Consider the following 17,995-nt stretch of genomic DNA (forward strand, 5'->3'; position numbering starts at 1 on the left):
TCACAGATTTTCAACTCTGCATCTGTTCACTGTGCCTATCAACCCTATCCTTAGACAAACCCTCAACACAATGAACTGGTTACTGAACAAAATGCTCAAAGTTTCAGGTATATTTGGGGAAACTGGAAAAGGACACCTACAGATTTAGGAATAGAAAGAAAGAAAAAAAAGGAGGGGGGGACAACAGAGGCAGGTGGATCTCTGAGTTCTAGACCAGCCTAGTCTACAGATTAAATTCCAGGACAGCAAGAGCTACACAGAGAAACCCTGCCTTGAAAAACAAACAGTGTGGGACCCTTGTATCATATGACAAATAACTTCAAGAAATTTCAACAAGTTTAAATAGGGTAGGAACTAAAAGTGTCCATCTGATTTACCTCTAAGGAACCACTGAGGACCTTTGCAAAGTGACTTTAATGTTATACAATGGGAGTGTTTGGGTTCTAGACAGGAATAAACTCCAGAGCACAAAGGAAGGCGATGTCCTTAAAAGGACTTGATTTAATTGTATTAAATTGTAGAGCCTTTATTTAATTGTACTTGAAACCACAGAAGGAAAAAAGCAAGCATGGTTTTAGGTTCAGTTTAAGCTCAAAGGCTGAAGAGCTGTTAAAACACACACACACACACACACACACACACACACACACACACGCACATATATTTCAGGATTTTGAAACTTAGCTAAATTTAAATTTCAACTAAGACACAAAGATAAGAGTTTCTGCATCAGGCAGAAACTCTATAGGAATCCACCACAACTTAGTTGTGAAAACATCACTAGTCTTGGCATGATATAGCTCATGAAAAGATAGTGATAAAGGAAATATAAAATATTCAACAGTCAGGAAAAACACCATAATTTAAATTTTAGTTTGATCCTTTATAAGCCACTCTTAGGTAGCAAATTTAAAAAACAAAATCTGTACCTACTGTATATAGAATACTGCTTTTAACCCTGTGGAATATAAAAAGAGGTTCTTATGCCTGGCTTGGTAGCCTACACCTTTGATCCCAGCAGTTAGTAGACAGAGGCAGGTGTATCTCTGTGAGTTTGAGGCTAGACTGATATACATACTGTGTTCCCGAACAGTCAGGGTTACTAGAGTGACCATGTCTCAAAAGGGGGGGGGGGGCTCAACGCCTCAGAAGCAATTAAGGTAATAAATACAAACACTTTTAATAGATGATAGAACTTGGTGCTCACTAGGGAAAAGATAAGGTGATTACGGCCTAATAACTTTAGCAAACTGAATTTTGTTCTGCCTCTCACATTGAGCATTAATACAACTGAACTTGACTTTCAAGCGTACTACAGTAGTTTTAGAAAGGTATGTAGTTAACTTGCTTGGGTCAATTTCTCCTGACTTCAGTATTAGACATGTATGGATAATACACTGTAAGAGGCACCTGCATAGCACAAGAATTGAACACGGGTATTTGCAACTCTACTTTCTGCATCCTCCATCCCTTTCCTTAAGCAGGGTGAGTTCACACTTCTGGGCACGAACAGAACAATCTTTGGTCAGGAACTGGGCAGAGGCAGCAGCTCAGCTGTCAGACCCGACCACGTCCTGTAGGGTCCAGGAACTACAGAGACGTCCTGGGCGCAGCACGGTCGAGTGCAAACCCCAGCAACTAGATACCAGGTGTTCCCCCCTCCCCAAGACAACCACGAGAAGAGAGGAATACGTCCCCCAGGAAACGCGTGGACCAGGACAATCACGGACGCCAGGGGGCCGGGCGGAGGGGAGTGGCCAAGTTCAGACCGGAAAACTTTGTGCAAAGCGACCGGTAGGGTTCTCGGACTCTGCCCAAGGCAGGGCGACCCAGGCCCGGCCACCGTCCGACGCCTTACCGTCCTGCAGGAGCTCCTGCACGGTCGCCGCCACTGCTGCAGAACCCGAAGCCCCACGGCCTGCCACGGAGACTGTGCGGTCTCCACCTTCCATGTTGGCAAGTGCCGGATTGATGACGTCTTGAGATCGCTCCGCCCTCCAAGTGACGCAGAATCAAGGCGCCGCCCCACCTGGACGGCCCGGGGTGAGTATGGGGACGTAAGTACTACATTCCCTAGACGCAAGGAAAAAAGGTTGCCGCCCGGGCCTTCTCCCATTCCGCTCGGGACATAGCCACCGCGCCTATCTCCAACGCAAGTATTGGACCTGAGAACGCCGGCCTCCGGCGTGGGGAAGAGGCTCCTGGGAGCGTCTTGACCCTTCTCGCCCAGCACGTGGTAGCTAAGGGCTGCTCAGCCTAACTATTCCACGCCTTGAGTGGCAAGCCCGGGTAGCAGGCGGGATACGCTAGGGAAGAATAGTTGTTAAGCTCTGCCCTAAGTACCTTAGAAATAAAAACGTTTAAATATTCGTAACTATTAGGTGAGTGGGTTTGGAGTTACTCTGCATTTTGCATTCCCTTAACATCGCCTCAGAAGATGTTTCCTCATGTCTTTGATCTCTATCACGAAGCAAATAGGATCGGTTGCCAGAGGCGGCATGTCTAGAAATACATTAGATTTCAGTATTCATAATTTACACAACTACTTTGTTTATAATAATCATCCACGACAAATAACATTATCTAAATTACAGGATAATTTTTTTCCTTAGCTTTCTTATTTTTTACACAAAAGGATTGACTTTAGTCTACATATCAATATGCAATAAAGTTTTTAACGCCCATTGTACATACCAGCACAAGTTTTCAAAAAGAAAAAAAAAAATCTATGCTCTAAAAGAAATTCAAGGTGTAGAAGCACATTTAACCAAAATATTATGCCCGGTACTGCATGCTTTGGAGAACTTTAAGACAAAATATTAATACCTTGATCCCATAAGTCCAGAGAGTTATTTTGATTTGGGGTATGACTTAAGCATCTTGATTTTTTAAAAGCTTCTGGATCGTCCTAATTTACTATCAAGATTGAAAGCTATAGCTTATTCAGAAAATTCATACTGAAGAAGACTTTGTTATTTAGTCTGACCACAAGAATGAATAAGAACAAAACCATGCTTTAGAAAGTCACTATGACACTGTTGCCACTCAACACCTCCTAGTGTGCACCAGTTCTGTGATGTTTAAGATTCTTCCCTCCTTTGCAATAATCTCTTAGTGGTTTACAGTAACTCCATGTTTATTCCTCTTATCGGCGTAGACCATCTCTGACTCAGCTTACTTACACTCCCCTTTTCCTCTGTAAATGTTGACACCTCCAAAGGTTTCTTGCAAGCCATGGCATCCTTAAGTATATTGGCCTTGTCCTCATTTAGCTTACTGCCAAACAGTAAAGACTGAATGTTGAACAAGCATTTTACACGGTTAGCTTTTATCTGGCTATAGATTACAGAGGCTGAACGGAATATTAAAAAAAAAAAAAACTATGAAGTCAAAAGCTTTAAGTACAACATGAAAAATATTAAACAATTTTATCACTTGTACTTCGAGCATAAAAGTTATTTACAGTGCACCTGGTAATAACATCTTCACTGGTAATATATTTAATTTTTTTTAAAATAATAAAGTTTTATCTGACTTCTGATTCACAAAAGTCTAGAATCGAAATGTCAAGATTTCTTTTTTTAAATTGTGTGTTTATGTTTGTAGGTGAATGTATGCATATAAGTACAACTCCCCTCAGAGCCCAGAGGTGTAGGATCCCCTGAAGCTGAGCATAGAAGTGGCCATGATCCTCCCAACCTGGGTGGTAGGAAGTAAACTCAGATCCTCTGCAAGAATAGTCTATACTCTTAACTACTGAGGTGTCTCTCCAGCCCCAAAATACCAGGACTTACTTTGAAATACAAATTTCTATTAATGCCAGCTAACTTTCCCGAATACAATTTTTTGGATTGTCCATCATACAAAGGATTGTATGAGAAGTAATTCAAGTCAGATTCCTTGGTTTATCATGAAAGTAAAATGCATGAAATTAAAAACTAATATGAAGTTGGGCATGGAGGCACACCACTGTAATCCCAGTACCTCCAAGACAAGCTTAGCAATTACCTAAGCTAGCCTGGGTATGTAGCAAGATCCTGTCTCAAAAAATAAGCAAAAAAGTAACAACCAAATCATAGCATGACACACACTAAAGGGAAAACCACTACTTATCTTTTCAAAAACTAGCCTGTGGAATTTTTCACATTTATTTATCCTGTAAGTAGAGGCAGAATTTGGCAAGATCTTTTTTTATTGAAAAAAGAGGAAAGAAGCCAGAATATTATCTGACTGCATACGCTCATAAAAGTAATCACAAGAATAATCGGGATTTTGGGGTTTTTTTTCAATACTGAAAATTAAACCCAGGGGCTGCTACATGGAGCAAGCATTCTACCATACAACAGAGCTATGTGACCAGCCCAGTGATGCGGATTCTAAATAGTGAAATGCACAATTCTCTTTGCAAACTGTCTTTTTCAGATTTGAAACCAACTTATATACATGAGGAGTGACTCCATACCAACCACGATATGTCAAGAAAGAAGAAAAGACCCAATGGAAATGTTTCATTCTGGACAACTGATAAAAGTCTGTGCCCCGATGGTTCGATATTCAAAGTGAGTATTGTTGAAGGATTGATAAGCCAACATTTAGTTTTCCTTAGATGTATCTACTGGTTTTATGCATTTTTTCCCCCACAAGTATTATAGTCATCAACTGCAGAGGCTTTTTAGACCCCTAGCTTTGGAATCATGATGTAGAATTGAATCCCTGTGCTGACACTCAGCTGGTATATCTGTGACCTTAAGTAGATAATTTCTTCATGCTCTCCCTGCCCCTCCCCGCAGAGAGTCTTATGTATTTCAGGCTACCTAAAACTTGCTGTGTGGATAAAGGCCTAATTCTTCTGCCTCCATATCCCAACTGCTAGGATTACAGGTATATGTCATCATGACTAGCTTAATTAATGCTGGGATCAAACCCAAAGCCTCATGGGTATTAAGCAAGCACTGTACCAAGTGAGCTACATCCCTAGCCCAATATCTATAAAAATGATCATGTATTACCTTATACATTATATATATATGTGTGTGTGTGTGTATTAGATATAGTTATATAGATGTATATATTAGATATTAAATAGATAAATCGATATAAATGCACACACAGGTTTTTATGAGAATATGCATCTTGGGCTATATCTTGAGACATCTTCAAAACAAGACAAAACCAATAAATAAACATATTTCCCTTATAGTCATTTTTAACTGTCAAGGTTTCTGTATCTATGCAGCATTAAGTGTCTGATTTTTAAAACTGAAGCTCTGGACCCATTAAGCAATAATTCTTCATTCCTCACACCTCCAACCCCTAGTAACTATTATTTTGTTTCTCTTCTCTATGAGTTTGACTATTCTAGATGCCTCGTGTGGTTGAGATTTGTCTTTTTGGGAGTAGCTAATTTCCCTTAGCCTTTTGAAAATATGTTTCAAGATCCATCCACATAGTGCCATATGCCTTCCTTGTTTAAGAGTAGATAGGTAGTCTATCAGGTGTACACACTACATTTGTTTCTCTTCTCATTGGTTGGTAAACATTTGGATTGCTTCTATCTTTTGGCTATTTCAGGTAATGCTGCTTTGAACGTAGTTATTTAAATAGCTCAGATCATTTCAGTTTTGGCAGAGTTGTATAATCAAGTGGATCACATATTAAGTCTGCGTGGTTCAGAGGAAACATGCTGTTTTCCATTAGGGCTACACCCTTGCCTACTCCCCTGCTACACATACAGATTCCAGTTCCTCTCACCTTTGACAATATTTTTCATCTTATTCTGCTTTTTACTCCCTATCCCCATTCCACTGGGTGGACAGTAGAACCCTCTGTGATTGGCTCTGCCTTCCTTAATGACTAATGATATTGAGCATCTTTTTGCTTCTTGACTATTGCTTTATATTCATTATGGAAATGTTTATTGAAACACTCAGCCCATTTTTTAATTGATTTTGAGGTTTTTCATTTGTTTTCTATGGACTATTGATGGGTCTACATATTCCAGATGCTACTCCTATGTGGTTCGCAAATGTTTCCTCCCCTTACGTAACTTACCCTTTTATCTTCTTAATGGTACTAAAGCATATTATTTATATTTGTGTACATTGTGTTTTGGATGTAAAGTATGAAAAAAAAAACATTTTGTTTTGTTTGTGCCTGTCTGTCTGTCTATCTATCTTTCTATCTTTCTATCTGTCTGTCTGACAGCAGCACAAGGGGCATATGTGCTACTTATTTTATTCTCTCCTATGGAGGTCAGCGATCAACTTATCTGTCAGTTCTGGGGTCTGGGTTGAGTTGTCAGGCTTATTTAGCAAGCACATTTGCCCACCGAGCCATCCATCCCAGTAGCCCCTAGTATTGTATTTTAAATTTTATATATGTGAGCTCATTAAGAGTTTTTAAAAACATAGCTAAACTTTTTTATATTGAGTTTATGTCTTACAAATTTGTTGAGCTCACCTATGAAGTTCTATAAATGTCTTGGGATTGTCCACATGAACAATCATGTCATCTATAAAAATGGACAGTCTTTTCCATGCTTTACTATGCTGGCTAAAAATGCTCACTATGTTGACAAGGCCAGTCTGGCCTCAAACTCAGAGATCTGCCTGCCTCCACCTCCCAAGTGCTGGGATTAAAGGTATGTGCCACCACCGCCTGGCCCACATAGGATTTCTTATGAATGGTCTTCATCAAATGACAGAAGCTCCTTAAAGTTCTTCTTTTCTGAGACTTTTAAATATTGTATAAGAATATTTTGTCTAATGCTATTTTTATATCAGTTGATACAACCATCATTTTTACATTCATTAGCATGTTCTTTAGTATATAATGGAGTATACTGGCTGATTTTGTATACTGAAACTTCTGATATAATCAGCTATCCTGAGACTGCTCCATCAGAGAAAAAGAAAGAAAAAGAAAGGCTTCACCTCATCACTGTCAGCATTACATCGTGATTCTCAGCTTGGCTTCCATTTCCATCTGGGAGATAAGGAGTTCCTTGTTAGTGTGGACAGAGGTGAGAGTCCTAGTTTCCTTGCTAGCCTCATCAGCTACAGGCTAGTGCTGAAATCCTGGCTTTCTACTAGGCCTCCCTTTACAGCACATCAGACAAGGAAGGAGAAGATGCCTTGTTACTATTTTTACTATATAGTACCATACACATGGAAGTGTACACTCTCCCTGTGATCTCCGCTGATAGCAGAGGAGAAGGCACTCTCAGAAGCCAGTAGGATGAAGGCTGCACGTACACCCCAGGCTTAATTGAACACTATCACCATGAGATGTTAGGGCACCTTGGAAGAGTAAAAGTTATTCCCCATCTCTGTGAGTTCTGGGCCAGCCTGAGCTATGTAATGAGACTGTATCTCAAAAACATAAGTACCAAGGATTTTAGTCTTACTTAGCAGGTAGACTAGGTAAAAGTATATCTCTTTCATCCAAGCAAAAGTTCCTCTAAAAAGTACTCAATAATTAACTAAATTGTACTTGTAAATGTGTACGATTCAAGAATTTTCTAAATTCATGATTAATGTTTTCTATGATCGCAGGTTGGCTTTTAGAACATTAGTAAGAAAATACTCTTGTGACCTGTGTTACACACCAATGATAGTTGCTGCTGATTTTGTCAGATCTGTAAAAGCCAGAGACAGTGAATTTACCACAAACCAAGGTATGTAAAACCAATAGTTTGCTGACTTTGTAAAAAAATAAATAAATAAATTGTTGAGTGTGTGTGTGTATATATATAATTAGGTGCAACATAATTCAAAGGTTATAGTTTATAATCCTTTAGATTTTTAAGTGTCTTTAGTATTTTAAAAATCACAGTGTGAAATATCTTTTACTCTGTCAGTAATCTATCAAAATATAGTCAGCCTTCTTAAGGCTACCAGCCTTTCTGTCCTCATTTATTATACCAAGTCCCTGTCTAGTTGCCTTTTCTCATTCAGACTATTGTCTAACAGCCCACAATGACTTGTCTAAAATACACATTTGATCTTGCCCCTTCCCTGCTCACAGTCCTTCTTACACTCCCATTGCCTAAAATAACAGCTTCAGTATGATTCCCAGGCAGAGGTGCTTCATCATCTGAAACTTGTTGGAAATGAAAGGTTTAGGCCTGCCACATTAGAAAGTCTATGAGAAGCCATCTAAGTTCTCTGGTCTTGCTAACAGTTGAGAATCTCCAGGCTAGAGGCTCGAGTTCCAGAACCTGAGGCAAGTGAGGAAAGTCCTTCATTGATCCAGCCACAAATACATCTGCAGCCTCACTTTCCATAAAGTTCTTGAGTTTGAATGTGCCTGTTCTTGAACTTATCTACCTAGAATATCATTCCCAGTCATGCCTATCCCCAACACACACGTGCACACACACACAAACACACATGCATGCATACACACATTCTCTCCATATATGTATATACACATTTATATACATATACAGTCTCACCCTCTGTCTATATCTTTTAAGTCTTTCACAAACACACACATGTGCATATACACATAGGCATATACACCTTGTGCACACATTTTCTCTTACTCTCTCCCTCTCTCTCTAAATATATATGTATATACACACACACACACACTCATATTCCAAGGAACGTTTCTTGATCACTGTATACTCATATCTTTGCCCAAAAGCACAGGCTCTTTTATTGCACTGCTGTATTATTATTTTCTTGCTACATCTCTATCTCTCCCACTAAATTATAGGTTCCCAGAAGGCATGAGCTATAGAAATACCTTGTGTATTTAGCTGTTAATGGTATTGAAAATATATTAGCTCAGTAAGTGGTTGTTAAAGTAGGATTCTATAACTAGGGTACTAACTGGGAAATGTACACTACATGCCAATGAAGAAAAACAAATCAATCCCCAAAACAGTGAATTGCTATAGAAATCTCTAATCACCACAAAAGAGGTAATGTCCAGAAATGTGCCTTTTATAAGCATCCAGGGAATTTTATAGGAAGTCTTCAAAAAAGCCTTTAAAATTGTAAATTCCATCTTTCTACAACGTAACACTATCCAAAGATGAGAAAAATATATTAAGACTGAGGAGAGCCAATAGATTTGGCTATCCTAAATTTTAAACTTGTAAGTATAAAAATGTTCTTTAAGATAAAAAAAAAATATGTATGTGTGTGTGTAACACCTAATAGACAATAAAGCTAATTTCTTTTTGAAAAAAAAAATTTACAAGATCAAAAAACAGCTAGGTGTGGTAGAAAATATCTTTAATCTCAGCACTTCGGATGCTGGGCCAGGCAAATCTTTGGAACTTAAAGCCAGCCTGGTCTGTGTAATGAATTCCAGGCCAGCCAGGACTACAAAGTGAGATTCTGTCATTAATTAGTTAATTAGTTAATTAATTAAAAGAAACAAGTAACATAAAAGTAGAAAAAATATAAATATACATAAAGATTGTGTATTCAATGTGGGTAAGTTGAATGGAAACAAAGACCCTTTGTATTAATATGCATGTGCATCTGTAAGCTCTTAGAAGATAATGTTAGTATCTATGTTAAATACCTGGCAGTGGTAAATGTTTATTCAATAGTTATGCTTCTATGTAATTATCTAGTAATAGTCTTATAAGAAGTATGGATGCAGTTTAGACAACAGTATATATGTAGATATCATATAGGAGAATGTGCCACTAAACAGCAGACAGTACAACTGAGTGGACTTCCCATATCCATGAAGAGGAACAGAAGGGATTGCAGTATGTGTAGAGTGCTCACATTGACCTCCATATAACATGATATACAATCATTCTGGAGTACAGTACTAATCCCACCTTTAAGAAAGAGGGTCTGTGTGTTAGGAATGTTAGAATCTTGCAAATTATGTACTGCTTGATTTTGATTTTTGTTCTGTGAATTTTAATATCAGACTTTTTTTTTTTTAAACAGGTGATTGCCCATTGATTGTTCAGTTTGCTGCTAATGATGCAAGACTTTTATCTGATGCTGCTGTGATAGTCTCCCCCTATGCAAATGGAATAGATATTAACTGTGGTTGTCCTCAGAGGTAAAGGTCAAAGAAATTAGAGTTTTCAAACAGATTAGAAGGAAAAAAAAATGATGGGAACACGATAAAAAAATCTAATTATCCAGAAGTTAAAAAGGACAACATGAGCTCTCCCCCTGAAGTAACATGATAAAGGAAAGAACCTATTCCACTGAAGTGTCCTCTGACCTCTGCCTGCACACTATTACCAGACACACATACACAGCATACATGTATTAATAATCATTAATTAATTAATTAAGTTCTAAAGGGAAGACTAGAGTTAAAGCACTATAGTTCTAAATAAGAATTACAAAAAAAGAAAAGAAAGGGTTATTTAAGAACATAACTCCAAAGGTCGTTTATAATGGCTGAAATTATTGATTTTACTAGGTTTTTTTTTTTTCTTCCTCATTATTAGCTATCATTTATTTTGGGGTTTGTTTGTGGGTTTTCTTTTTTGGGTGCACGGCTCAGTTGTGATAAACACTATGACCAAAAGCAACTTGGGCAGGAAGGGATTTCTTTCCATTTATAACTCCAAAGTCACACTCCAACATTGAGGGAAGACAAGGAATGTACCTGGAGGCAGGAACAGAGGCAGAGACCATGGAAGATCACTGCTTACTGGCTTCCTTTTTGCTTTTAACCATTTACTTTTCTATTGCCATTCAAAACACCATGACCGAGGCAATTAATAAAAGAAAGAGTTTATTAGGGACTTAAAGATTCAGAAGGTGAATCTATGATGGCATGGCTGCAAATAGGTAGTCATAGCATTAAAACAAAAGCCGAGCACTTCCAACTTGAGACACAACCATGAGGCAAAGAGAACTAACTGGGAATGGAATGGGCTTTTGAAACCTCAGAGCCTACCTACCACCAATGGCACACCTTCAACAGGCTGTACCTCCAAATCCTTCCCAGATACTTCCACCAACTAGGGGACTAAGCATCAGAGTATAGGAAGCAATTGGAGCCATTCTCATTGAAACCATTTGTTACATCCCTGTCTATCCATATCATAATGCAAAATGCATTTAGTCCAATTTCAAAAGTCCCCATAGTCTATCACAGTCTCAACACTATTTAAAAGGTAAAATTCTCTTCTGAGACTCAAGGCAATCTCTTAATTGTGACCTGTTAAATCATAAATCAAGTTACATATTTCAAACATACAATGGCACAGAACATATATTACCATTTTACAAAGGAGGAAAGGGAAAATAGTGAGGAAATACTGGACCAAAGCAGACTGAAACACAGCAGGGCAAACTCCAAATTCTGTAGATCTATGTCCAGTATCAGAGAGCTTTTTAAAATGGCCTCCCTTCCAGCTTTGCTGAGTGCAATGCTCTTCTTTTTTTGGGGGGGGGTGGGGGGGGTGGGGGGGGGTGGGGGGGTGGGGGCTGGTTCTACTCCATGTATGCAGCTCTCCTTGACAGACTTCTGTATGACCTGTGTCTTCAGCTCAGTACAGACTTCATTTGTACAGCATCACACAATGGCCTCTCAGGGTCTCCACTGAAGGACTCCCCTGCCACATGCCTGACCTCAGTGGCTCTCCTTAACTATGGAGGAAGGTTCCACAATACCCTTTCTCTCATACTCTTCATGGCACTGAAGTCAGAACCACATGGCTGAAGCTGCCAAGTTCTGGGGCCTCCTTGGGATGGAATCTCGTCCCCTTCTTGAAGTACATTTGCATAATCTTTGAACTGCAATTTTTTTTTTTTTTTTTTTTGGTATAGAAAATTCCTTAGGCCTTTTCCTTTTGCAAGTTACAGGCTTAGCTGGGTGAGGTCTCCCACCGAGGGCACCACTTCCTTTATTGCATTTGCTATCTCTGCCTCTCTATCCCCTTTCAGTCTTTACTCCAACAATAAAATCCCTGGTGTTCTTTTTCTCCTGACAGTGCACATTGTGCATTTCTTTTGCCCTGCTTGCTCTCTCATTGTAGATCTGCATAAGTTATCTAATAACTAAGGTGTCTGAAAGCCAGGCTAATTGAAATCTCTGCCGATACTCTTCAGATTAGCCTCAGGCAGATTCTATCACAAGAACGGGTCTCTAGCCCAGTTGTTAACTTTGTTCCCTTCTAAAACCTCTCGACCTCTACAGTCCACATTGCTCTTAGAGCTGCTTTCTTCTAAGCTCCTACTACGATAGCCTGTTAAGCTTCGCTTATAGCAAACATTATATACCACTCTTCTAGTCCAAAGCCTTCCACACTCCTCCAAATAACAGCATGATCAGGGCTTCTATCACAATACCCCATTTCTTGGTACCAACGTCTATTTTAGTTAGTTTTCTGTTTCTGTGACAAAACACCATGGCTAAAGCAACATATAAAAGAGTTTGTTGAGGGCTTACAATTTCAGCAGATGAGCCCATGACCACTATGGCTGGGAGCAGGAACATGGCAGCAAACATGTAAGCATGGTGCTGGAACAGCAGCTAAGACTGATATCTCGTCCATCAACACAAGGCAGAAAGAGCAAACTGCATACAGAGTTTGGGGTTTTTAAACCTCAAAGCCCACCTCCAGTGGCATGCCACCTCCAAGAAGGCCATTTCCTAATCCTTCCCAAACAATTTCACCATTGAGGACCAAGCATTCAAATATATGAACCTATGGGGGCCATTCTCATTCAACCACCATACTCAACATGATTTCTTATACAACCCAGTACACCTACCTCCTCAGGGGTAGGTAGCACAGCCCTCAGTAGCCTGGGCCTTTGCATATCATCACTGAACAAGAAAATGTACCACAGAGATGCCCAGGGACCAATCTGATGGAGGCAGTTTCTCAATTGGTATTCCCTGTTCCAGATAACTAGTTTCTGTCAAGTTAATGTAATGAGCAAGCACAGTCTGTGTGGTTCTACCTTCAACCTCATCTGTAACTAGTTCTTTAAGAATCAGCTTACAACAATCCCAGAAATGTATTTTTACTTCCATGTCAGACATACTCTCTAAAGCTGATTTTACTTACCTAACTATAGTGATTTTTTTTCCCTTTCTGTATTGCAGCTACTTGATTGAGTTTAAGTGACTGTGTTTGAATGGGATGTACTCAGTAAACTGTGCAGGCACTGTACTAGGTAATCTGCCAATAGCCAGAATATGCCCAAAAAATAAGTCAAAGTTTTAAATGCAGAATAAGCCAAATCAGAGTAGACATTTATATACTCATTAGGAGAATTAGATAAGCTGTTTAGTGGTGTTGGAATGCTGATCGCCAAAAATATCTTTCTTCTGTTGAGACTGATAAAACCTCTTATTATGTACAATAAACATCAAATTTGGAATTTTAAAAATTTGAAGTAATTGCAGTTAATATGAACACCTAAATCTGTTTTGGTTGAATGGATTCTAATTTAATTCTCTCCCTTGGCTAGTGAGAAACTATTTTCTAGTACTTTCTGGTCTAGGTAAGTGTTTTATTGTTGTTTTCATGAAACCATTTAGAAATGTTGATCTAAGAAATCAGCAACCACATCCTACCCAACAAAGCTAACCAGGCAGCTGTAGATCTATGAATTGTAAACATCTTCATTTCAGATCATAAGATAGAGGAAAGACTGATTCATTGCATTTAGAATTTTGTCTTCCATTTCATTTGTTTATAATCTGGCTACTGTGTTTGCTTCCTCAAGGTGGGCAATGGCGGATGGTTATGGAGCTTGCTTGATCAACAAGCCAGAGCTAGTTCAAGATATGGTGAGACAAGTGAGAAATCGGGTAGAAAGCCCAAGGTTTTCAGTTTCTATCAAGATAAGGTAAACACAATACTCCAGTCTACCGACAAGTTAATATATTACTAGGAAGTTGTAAAATGTTTCTTTTGTCTAATGATGTGGGAGTGTCTATTCTAAATAAATTAGAAACTGATAATGTGGAAATTTTGAAAGATGTTTGTCTAGAAAACAAACATAAATGCCATTCTTAAATTATAATCCTGATGAACCATGTCCTCTTTTTATTTCTTAACAACAAGTAATACGTTTCTAATTAAAAGACTTCACCAAACCCTCAACTTTCTCCAGATGCTACTTAACTAATGCTTAGAAATATCCCTGGAAAACAGGAAAGATATTTACACTAAAATTTAACAATTAAAGGGAAAAAAAAATCCCAAGATTACAATTTGGGAGGCATTCACACCATGTATTATGTGTTCATCTATGGCAGTATGCGGATGCCAAGGTCTTGAATGGGAACCAATCACGAAACAAAATCTTATTAATAGTGGCATGAAGTGATAATAAATATAGCAAATAAAGTGTCTTAGTTAATTTAGCATTAAAATCTATGTGCTATACACAGCTACAATTTTGAAATTATAGGATCCATGATGACCTGGCAAAAACCATAGATCTTTGCCAGAAGGCTGAAGCAACAGGAGTGTCCTGGATTACAGTCCATGGGAGAACAGTTGAAGAAAGACATCAGCCAGTCCACTATGATGCCATTAAAATGATAAAGGAAAATGTGTCTATACCCATAGTTGCTAACGGAGACATAAGAAGCTTGAAAGAAGCAGAAAATGTGTGGCAGATGACTGGGACAGATGGTAAGAAATAAACACTGGGATCTTTTCATCATTTAATAAGGATGAAAAAGTGAAGACGGGGGAGTAGGCTGAGTTCCTGTTTGACGTTGAGCCATATTAGAATGCTGTCAGCTCTTTTCCTTAGAAACAGTAGATCATTTTAGAAGCAATGGCAGCATTTTGCTGCTATCATCACATCTATTGACCAGCAAATCATCTACAGATGGTCTATTTTGTTTTGTTTTATTTTATCTTTAAAAAGCATCTAGAACACCAAAATAGAGATGAGAGATAATGAACTTGGATAGACTCAGGAGCCCAGAAGTGGGCTCAGAGCTCAGAAGTAGTTTCATTGCCCCTTACAGAATTAACTGGCCAGCGCCATGGTAACTGTTGCTAGATGGAAGCAAATCAATTAACTTCAACAGTCTGATTTATGACGACGTGGATATCTCCTAAAGAAATACCAAGGCCAGGGAATTAATATACATGTCCTTTAAAAAATGGTTTTATAAATACAATTGGTTTATCAGTGGCACCAGAATCAATTTATTTCTTACTGTTTTACATTAATTTGTAATAAGGGTATTCTGAAATCGCAAAATAATACTTTTTGATAAATACTCTTGCATTAAGTTTGATCTGATAACCATGGTTTCTTAGTTTATGAACAGATATGCTGTACTTTAATTTGCAGGTGTGATGGTTGCAAGAGGACTTTTAGCAAACCCAGCTATGTTTGCTGGATATGAAGAAACCCCACTGAAATGTATCTGGGACTGGGTTGACATCGCTCTTGAACTTGGAACTCCTTTTATGTGTTTCCATCAGCATCTAATGTACATGATGGAAAAGATAACTTCAAGGCAGGAAAAGAGAATATTTAATGCTTTGTCAAGCACATCAGCAGTCCTGGATTACCTTACAGACCATTATGGTGATGATTCAATTTTCTAAGTCATTGTAGTATGTACTTTTTACCTACATGGAACCACATGAGGTTACATCCTCGGATTTCTTTTAAGTCTATGGCTTTTAGCATCAGTACAACAGCAATCGCCAGGGCCAGACATGGCTGCACATGTCTTTTATCCAACCACTCAGAAAGCTGAAGGAGGAGGTTTGGAAATTTGCTAGGCCAGCAGAATTTTATCTGAAAGAACAAATGGAACTTTTCTATAACTGAGAACTCAGACCCAGGACTATAGAGATGGCTGGCCAGTTATCCTTGGCTGCTCTTCTAGAGGACCTGGATCCAAGTTCCAGCTCCCAAGTGGCTACTCACTACTGTCTTTAACTCCAGGGCCAGGGGATTCAACGCGTTCTTCAGTCCTCCTCTGGCACCAGCTAAGCACATGGTGTACAGACAAACATACAAGCAAAACACTCATACACATAAAACTCACAGCAACAAACATCAGCCCCTATACTCCTTCCTCATGGATTCCAGTTCAGTAGATTGTGAGCAGACCCAGAAGTTTTAAAGAACTCAGGAGTTTCGAACATCCAATAGTCCTAGACCAAATATTGAAAAACTCTGCTTCTAATTTTTATGGGTGTGGTAGATGGGTGGGTGTAGAAGTTTTACTAAAGGTATTCTGTTTTTAAGTATTTTAAATAAAACTTTTCTAATAACAAGAAGATATGACTCACCTGTAAGTTAATAAGAAGTACATCTTAATTTTTTGAAAGTTCACAGGTAGTAAAACAAATGTCCACATTTACATAAAATGAGAAAGAACAAGAAATTCTAGATATAATCATATTCAGAGTGTACATTAAAATTTTAAATTATAAAATCAACTGATACATTTACTAATTGAATATATACTTGAAGGTATTTAATTTTTGTCTTAACTGGATTTAGTTACATGTTATGTCAGCTGTAATTTAAAAGTAAGATTTGGAACAACAAAAAGATTCAGGGGGCAAAGGTGCTTGCCTTAGCCAAGCCCGACAGCCTGAGTTCGAGCCCTTGGACTTGTAGAAGAAGAGAATCATTTCCTCAAAGTTGTCTTAGGCCTCCACACATTTACCCATGTACATAAATAATTTTTTAAAGATTGTGTGGAGCTCTTTGAGTAACAGCAAATTTAATTCTTTTGATGCTTTCTAGATTATTAGGTTACTAATGAGCTGGCCAGAGTACTTTGTTCTACCAAGATGAAAATGGTGGTTGAGAACCCTTTACAACATTGGCTTTGGTAGTGTCTCTATCCCCAGCATTTGACAGAAGGAGCTAGCCTTGGCAACAGGAGTGATGGGGCTCTAGTATTAGGATTCTTATGCAGGCCTCAAGTAACAAGGCCTTTAGTCCTGGGGTATCCAGTGTTAGAGCTCTGGATGGTGTAGGTCTAAGAAGTGGGACTCTCCAACCTTTGACAGCAGCTATTTTTACAGCTTGGATGCATGATTCTCAAGCCATGCCTTCCCAACCCCTGTGACTAAGATCTTTGGCCACTGAAATTTTACAGCTCTCTGGAACTGTACAAGCTGCCAGGGCCTGCAGCTTCTCTCCAAATCTTCCAGCCTCTCTTCAACCTCAGCTCTTCACCTCTTTCTACTGTTCTTGTACCTGCCCTGGTCCCTTTGCCCAGCTGTTCATCTACCTCTTTCTGCTGTGACTGCCACCACTGGAAGAACAACTACTCCTCCTTTTGCTGTTGTAGTTCTGTTACTGGCCTCGAAGTCTGTGCTTCCTAAGGATGTCAAAGCCACCAGCTGCTCCCCAGCTCCACAGCTGCGGCTGCACTGTCCTCACAGCTACCATCTGTAAGTTCAGCCCAGAGGGCAAGAAGAGCTGGGGAGAAAGCTAGGCTATTAAAGAGCTCATAGCACAGGCCTGAGGCCCTAGATGTGATCCTCACATCAATGTAAAAATCCGGTGTCAGAGCACCTGCTTTCAGCATCCAGTACCTACATGGCTCACAAACATCTGTAACTCCATTTCTAAAGAATCTGACACTCTCTTTTATGCAGACACCAGGCATGCATGTGGTACACATACACATATGTAAGCACTCACATATGCACATAAATCTTTTTTAGAAAAATAATAATCCAGTTGCATTGGCATACACTCGTAATCCTAGTGCTGGATTACAAGAGACACTAGTGTAATCCTAGTGTCTCTGCCCAAGTGGGGCAGAGACAGATCTAGCCAGACTAGTTTGATGTCTAAAGAACAGCACCCAAGATTCACCTCTGACTTCCACAAAAGGCATGTGAACACACATGCAAAAGTAGGCAAGAAAGAGCCACTCAAGCCTTTTTTGATCCTATGTTGCTTTACCAATCATGTTACCATTCCTGTTCCCCTAGGCACAGGAACCCCTATCCCAGGCCACTAGAAGTGCCCCCCTCTGAGCTGGACAAGAAAGGCTGATTATAGTATCACCTGACATCGTTATTTACACA

The 17,995-nt window shown here is 39.1% G+C and overlaps 2 protein-coding genes across 6 annotated transcripts in view; one reads left to right on the plus strand and one right to left on the minus strand.

Annotated features, from left to right (window-relative positions):
* Cog5 (component of oligomeric golgi complex 5) overlaps positions 1-2,007 on the minus strand; it is a 288,970-nt gene extending 286,963 nt beyond the window's left edge. Inside the window, exon 1 of the mRNA XM_034514294.2 lies at positions 1,859-2,007. Coding sequence (XP_034370185.1) covers positions 1,859-1,952 — 94 coding nt within the window. The 5' untranslated portion in view covers positions 1,953-2,007. The remainder of the gene's footprint in view (positions 1-1,858) is intronic.
* On the plus strand, positions 1,904-16,208 carry Dus4l (dihydrouridine synthase 4 like). 5 transcript variants are annotated; one of them, XM_034514191.2, is made up of 7 exons: positions 1,904-2,043; positions 4,423-4,559; positions 7,554-7,675; positions 9,924-10,041; positions 13,683-13,805; positions 14,373-14,599; positions 15,276-15,682. In XM_034514191.2, exons 2-7 carry the CDS (start codon positions 4,444-4,446, stop codon positions 15,533-15,535), a joined length of 966 nt encoding a protein of 321 aa, XP_034370082.1. In that variant the 5' UTR covers positions 1,904-2,043; positions 4,423-4,443; the 3' UTR covers positions 15,536-15,682. The 5 variants fall into 5 exon arrangements, with proteins under 5 accessions (XP_034370082.1, XP_076798130.1, XP_076798129.1 ...); XM_076942015.1 differs by having other exon boundaries at positions 1,968-2,057; XM_076942014.1 differs by lacking the exon at positions 1,904-2,043 and adding an exon at positions 2,099-2,236.
* The last annotated feature ends 1,787 nt before the right edge of the window (positions 16,209-17,995 follow it).

This window comes from Arvicanthis niloticus, chromosome 11 (assembly GCF_011762505.2).
Source record: "Arvicanthis niloticus isolate mArvNil1 chromosome 11, mArvNil1.pat.X, whole genome shotgun sequence".
In the NCBI taxonomy this organism is placed as follows: domain Eukaryota; kingdom Metazoa; phylum Chordata; class Mammalia; order Rodentia; family Muridae; genus Arvicanthis; species Arvicanthis niloticus.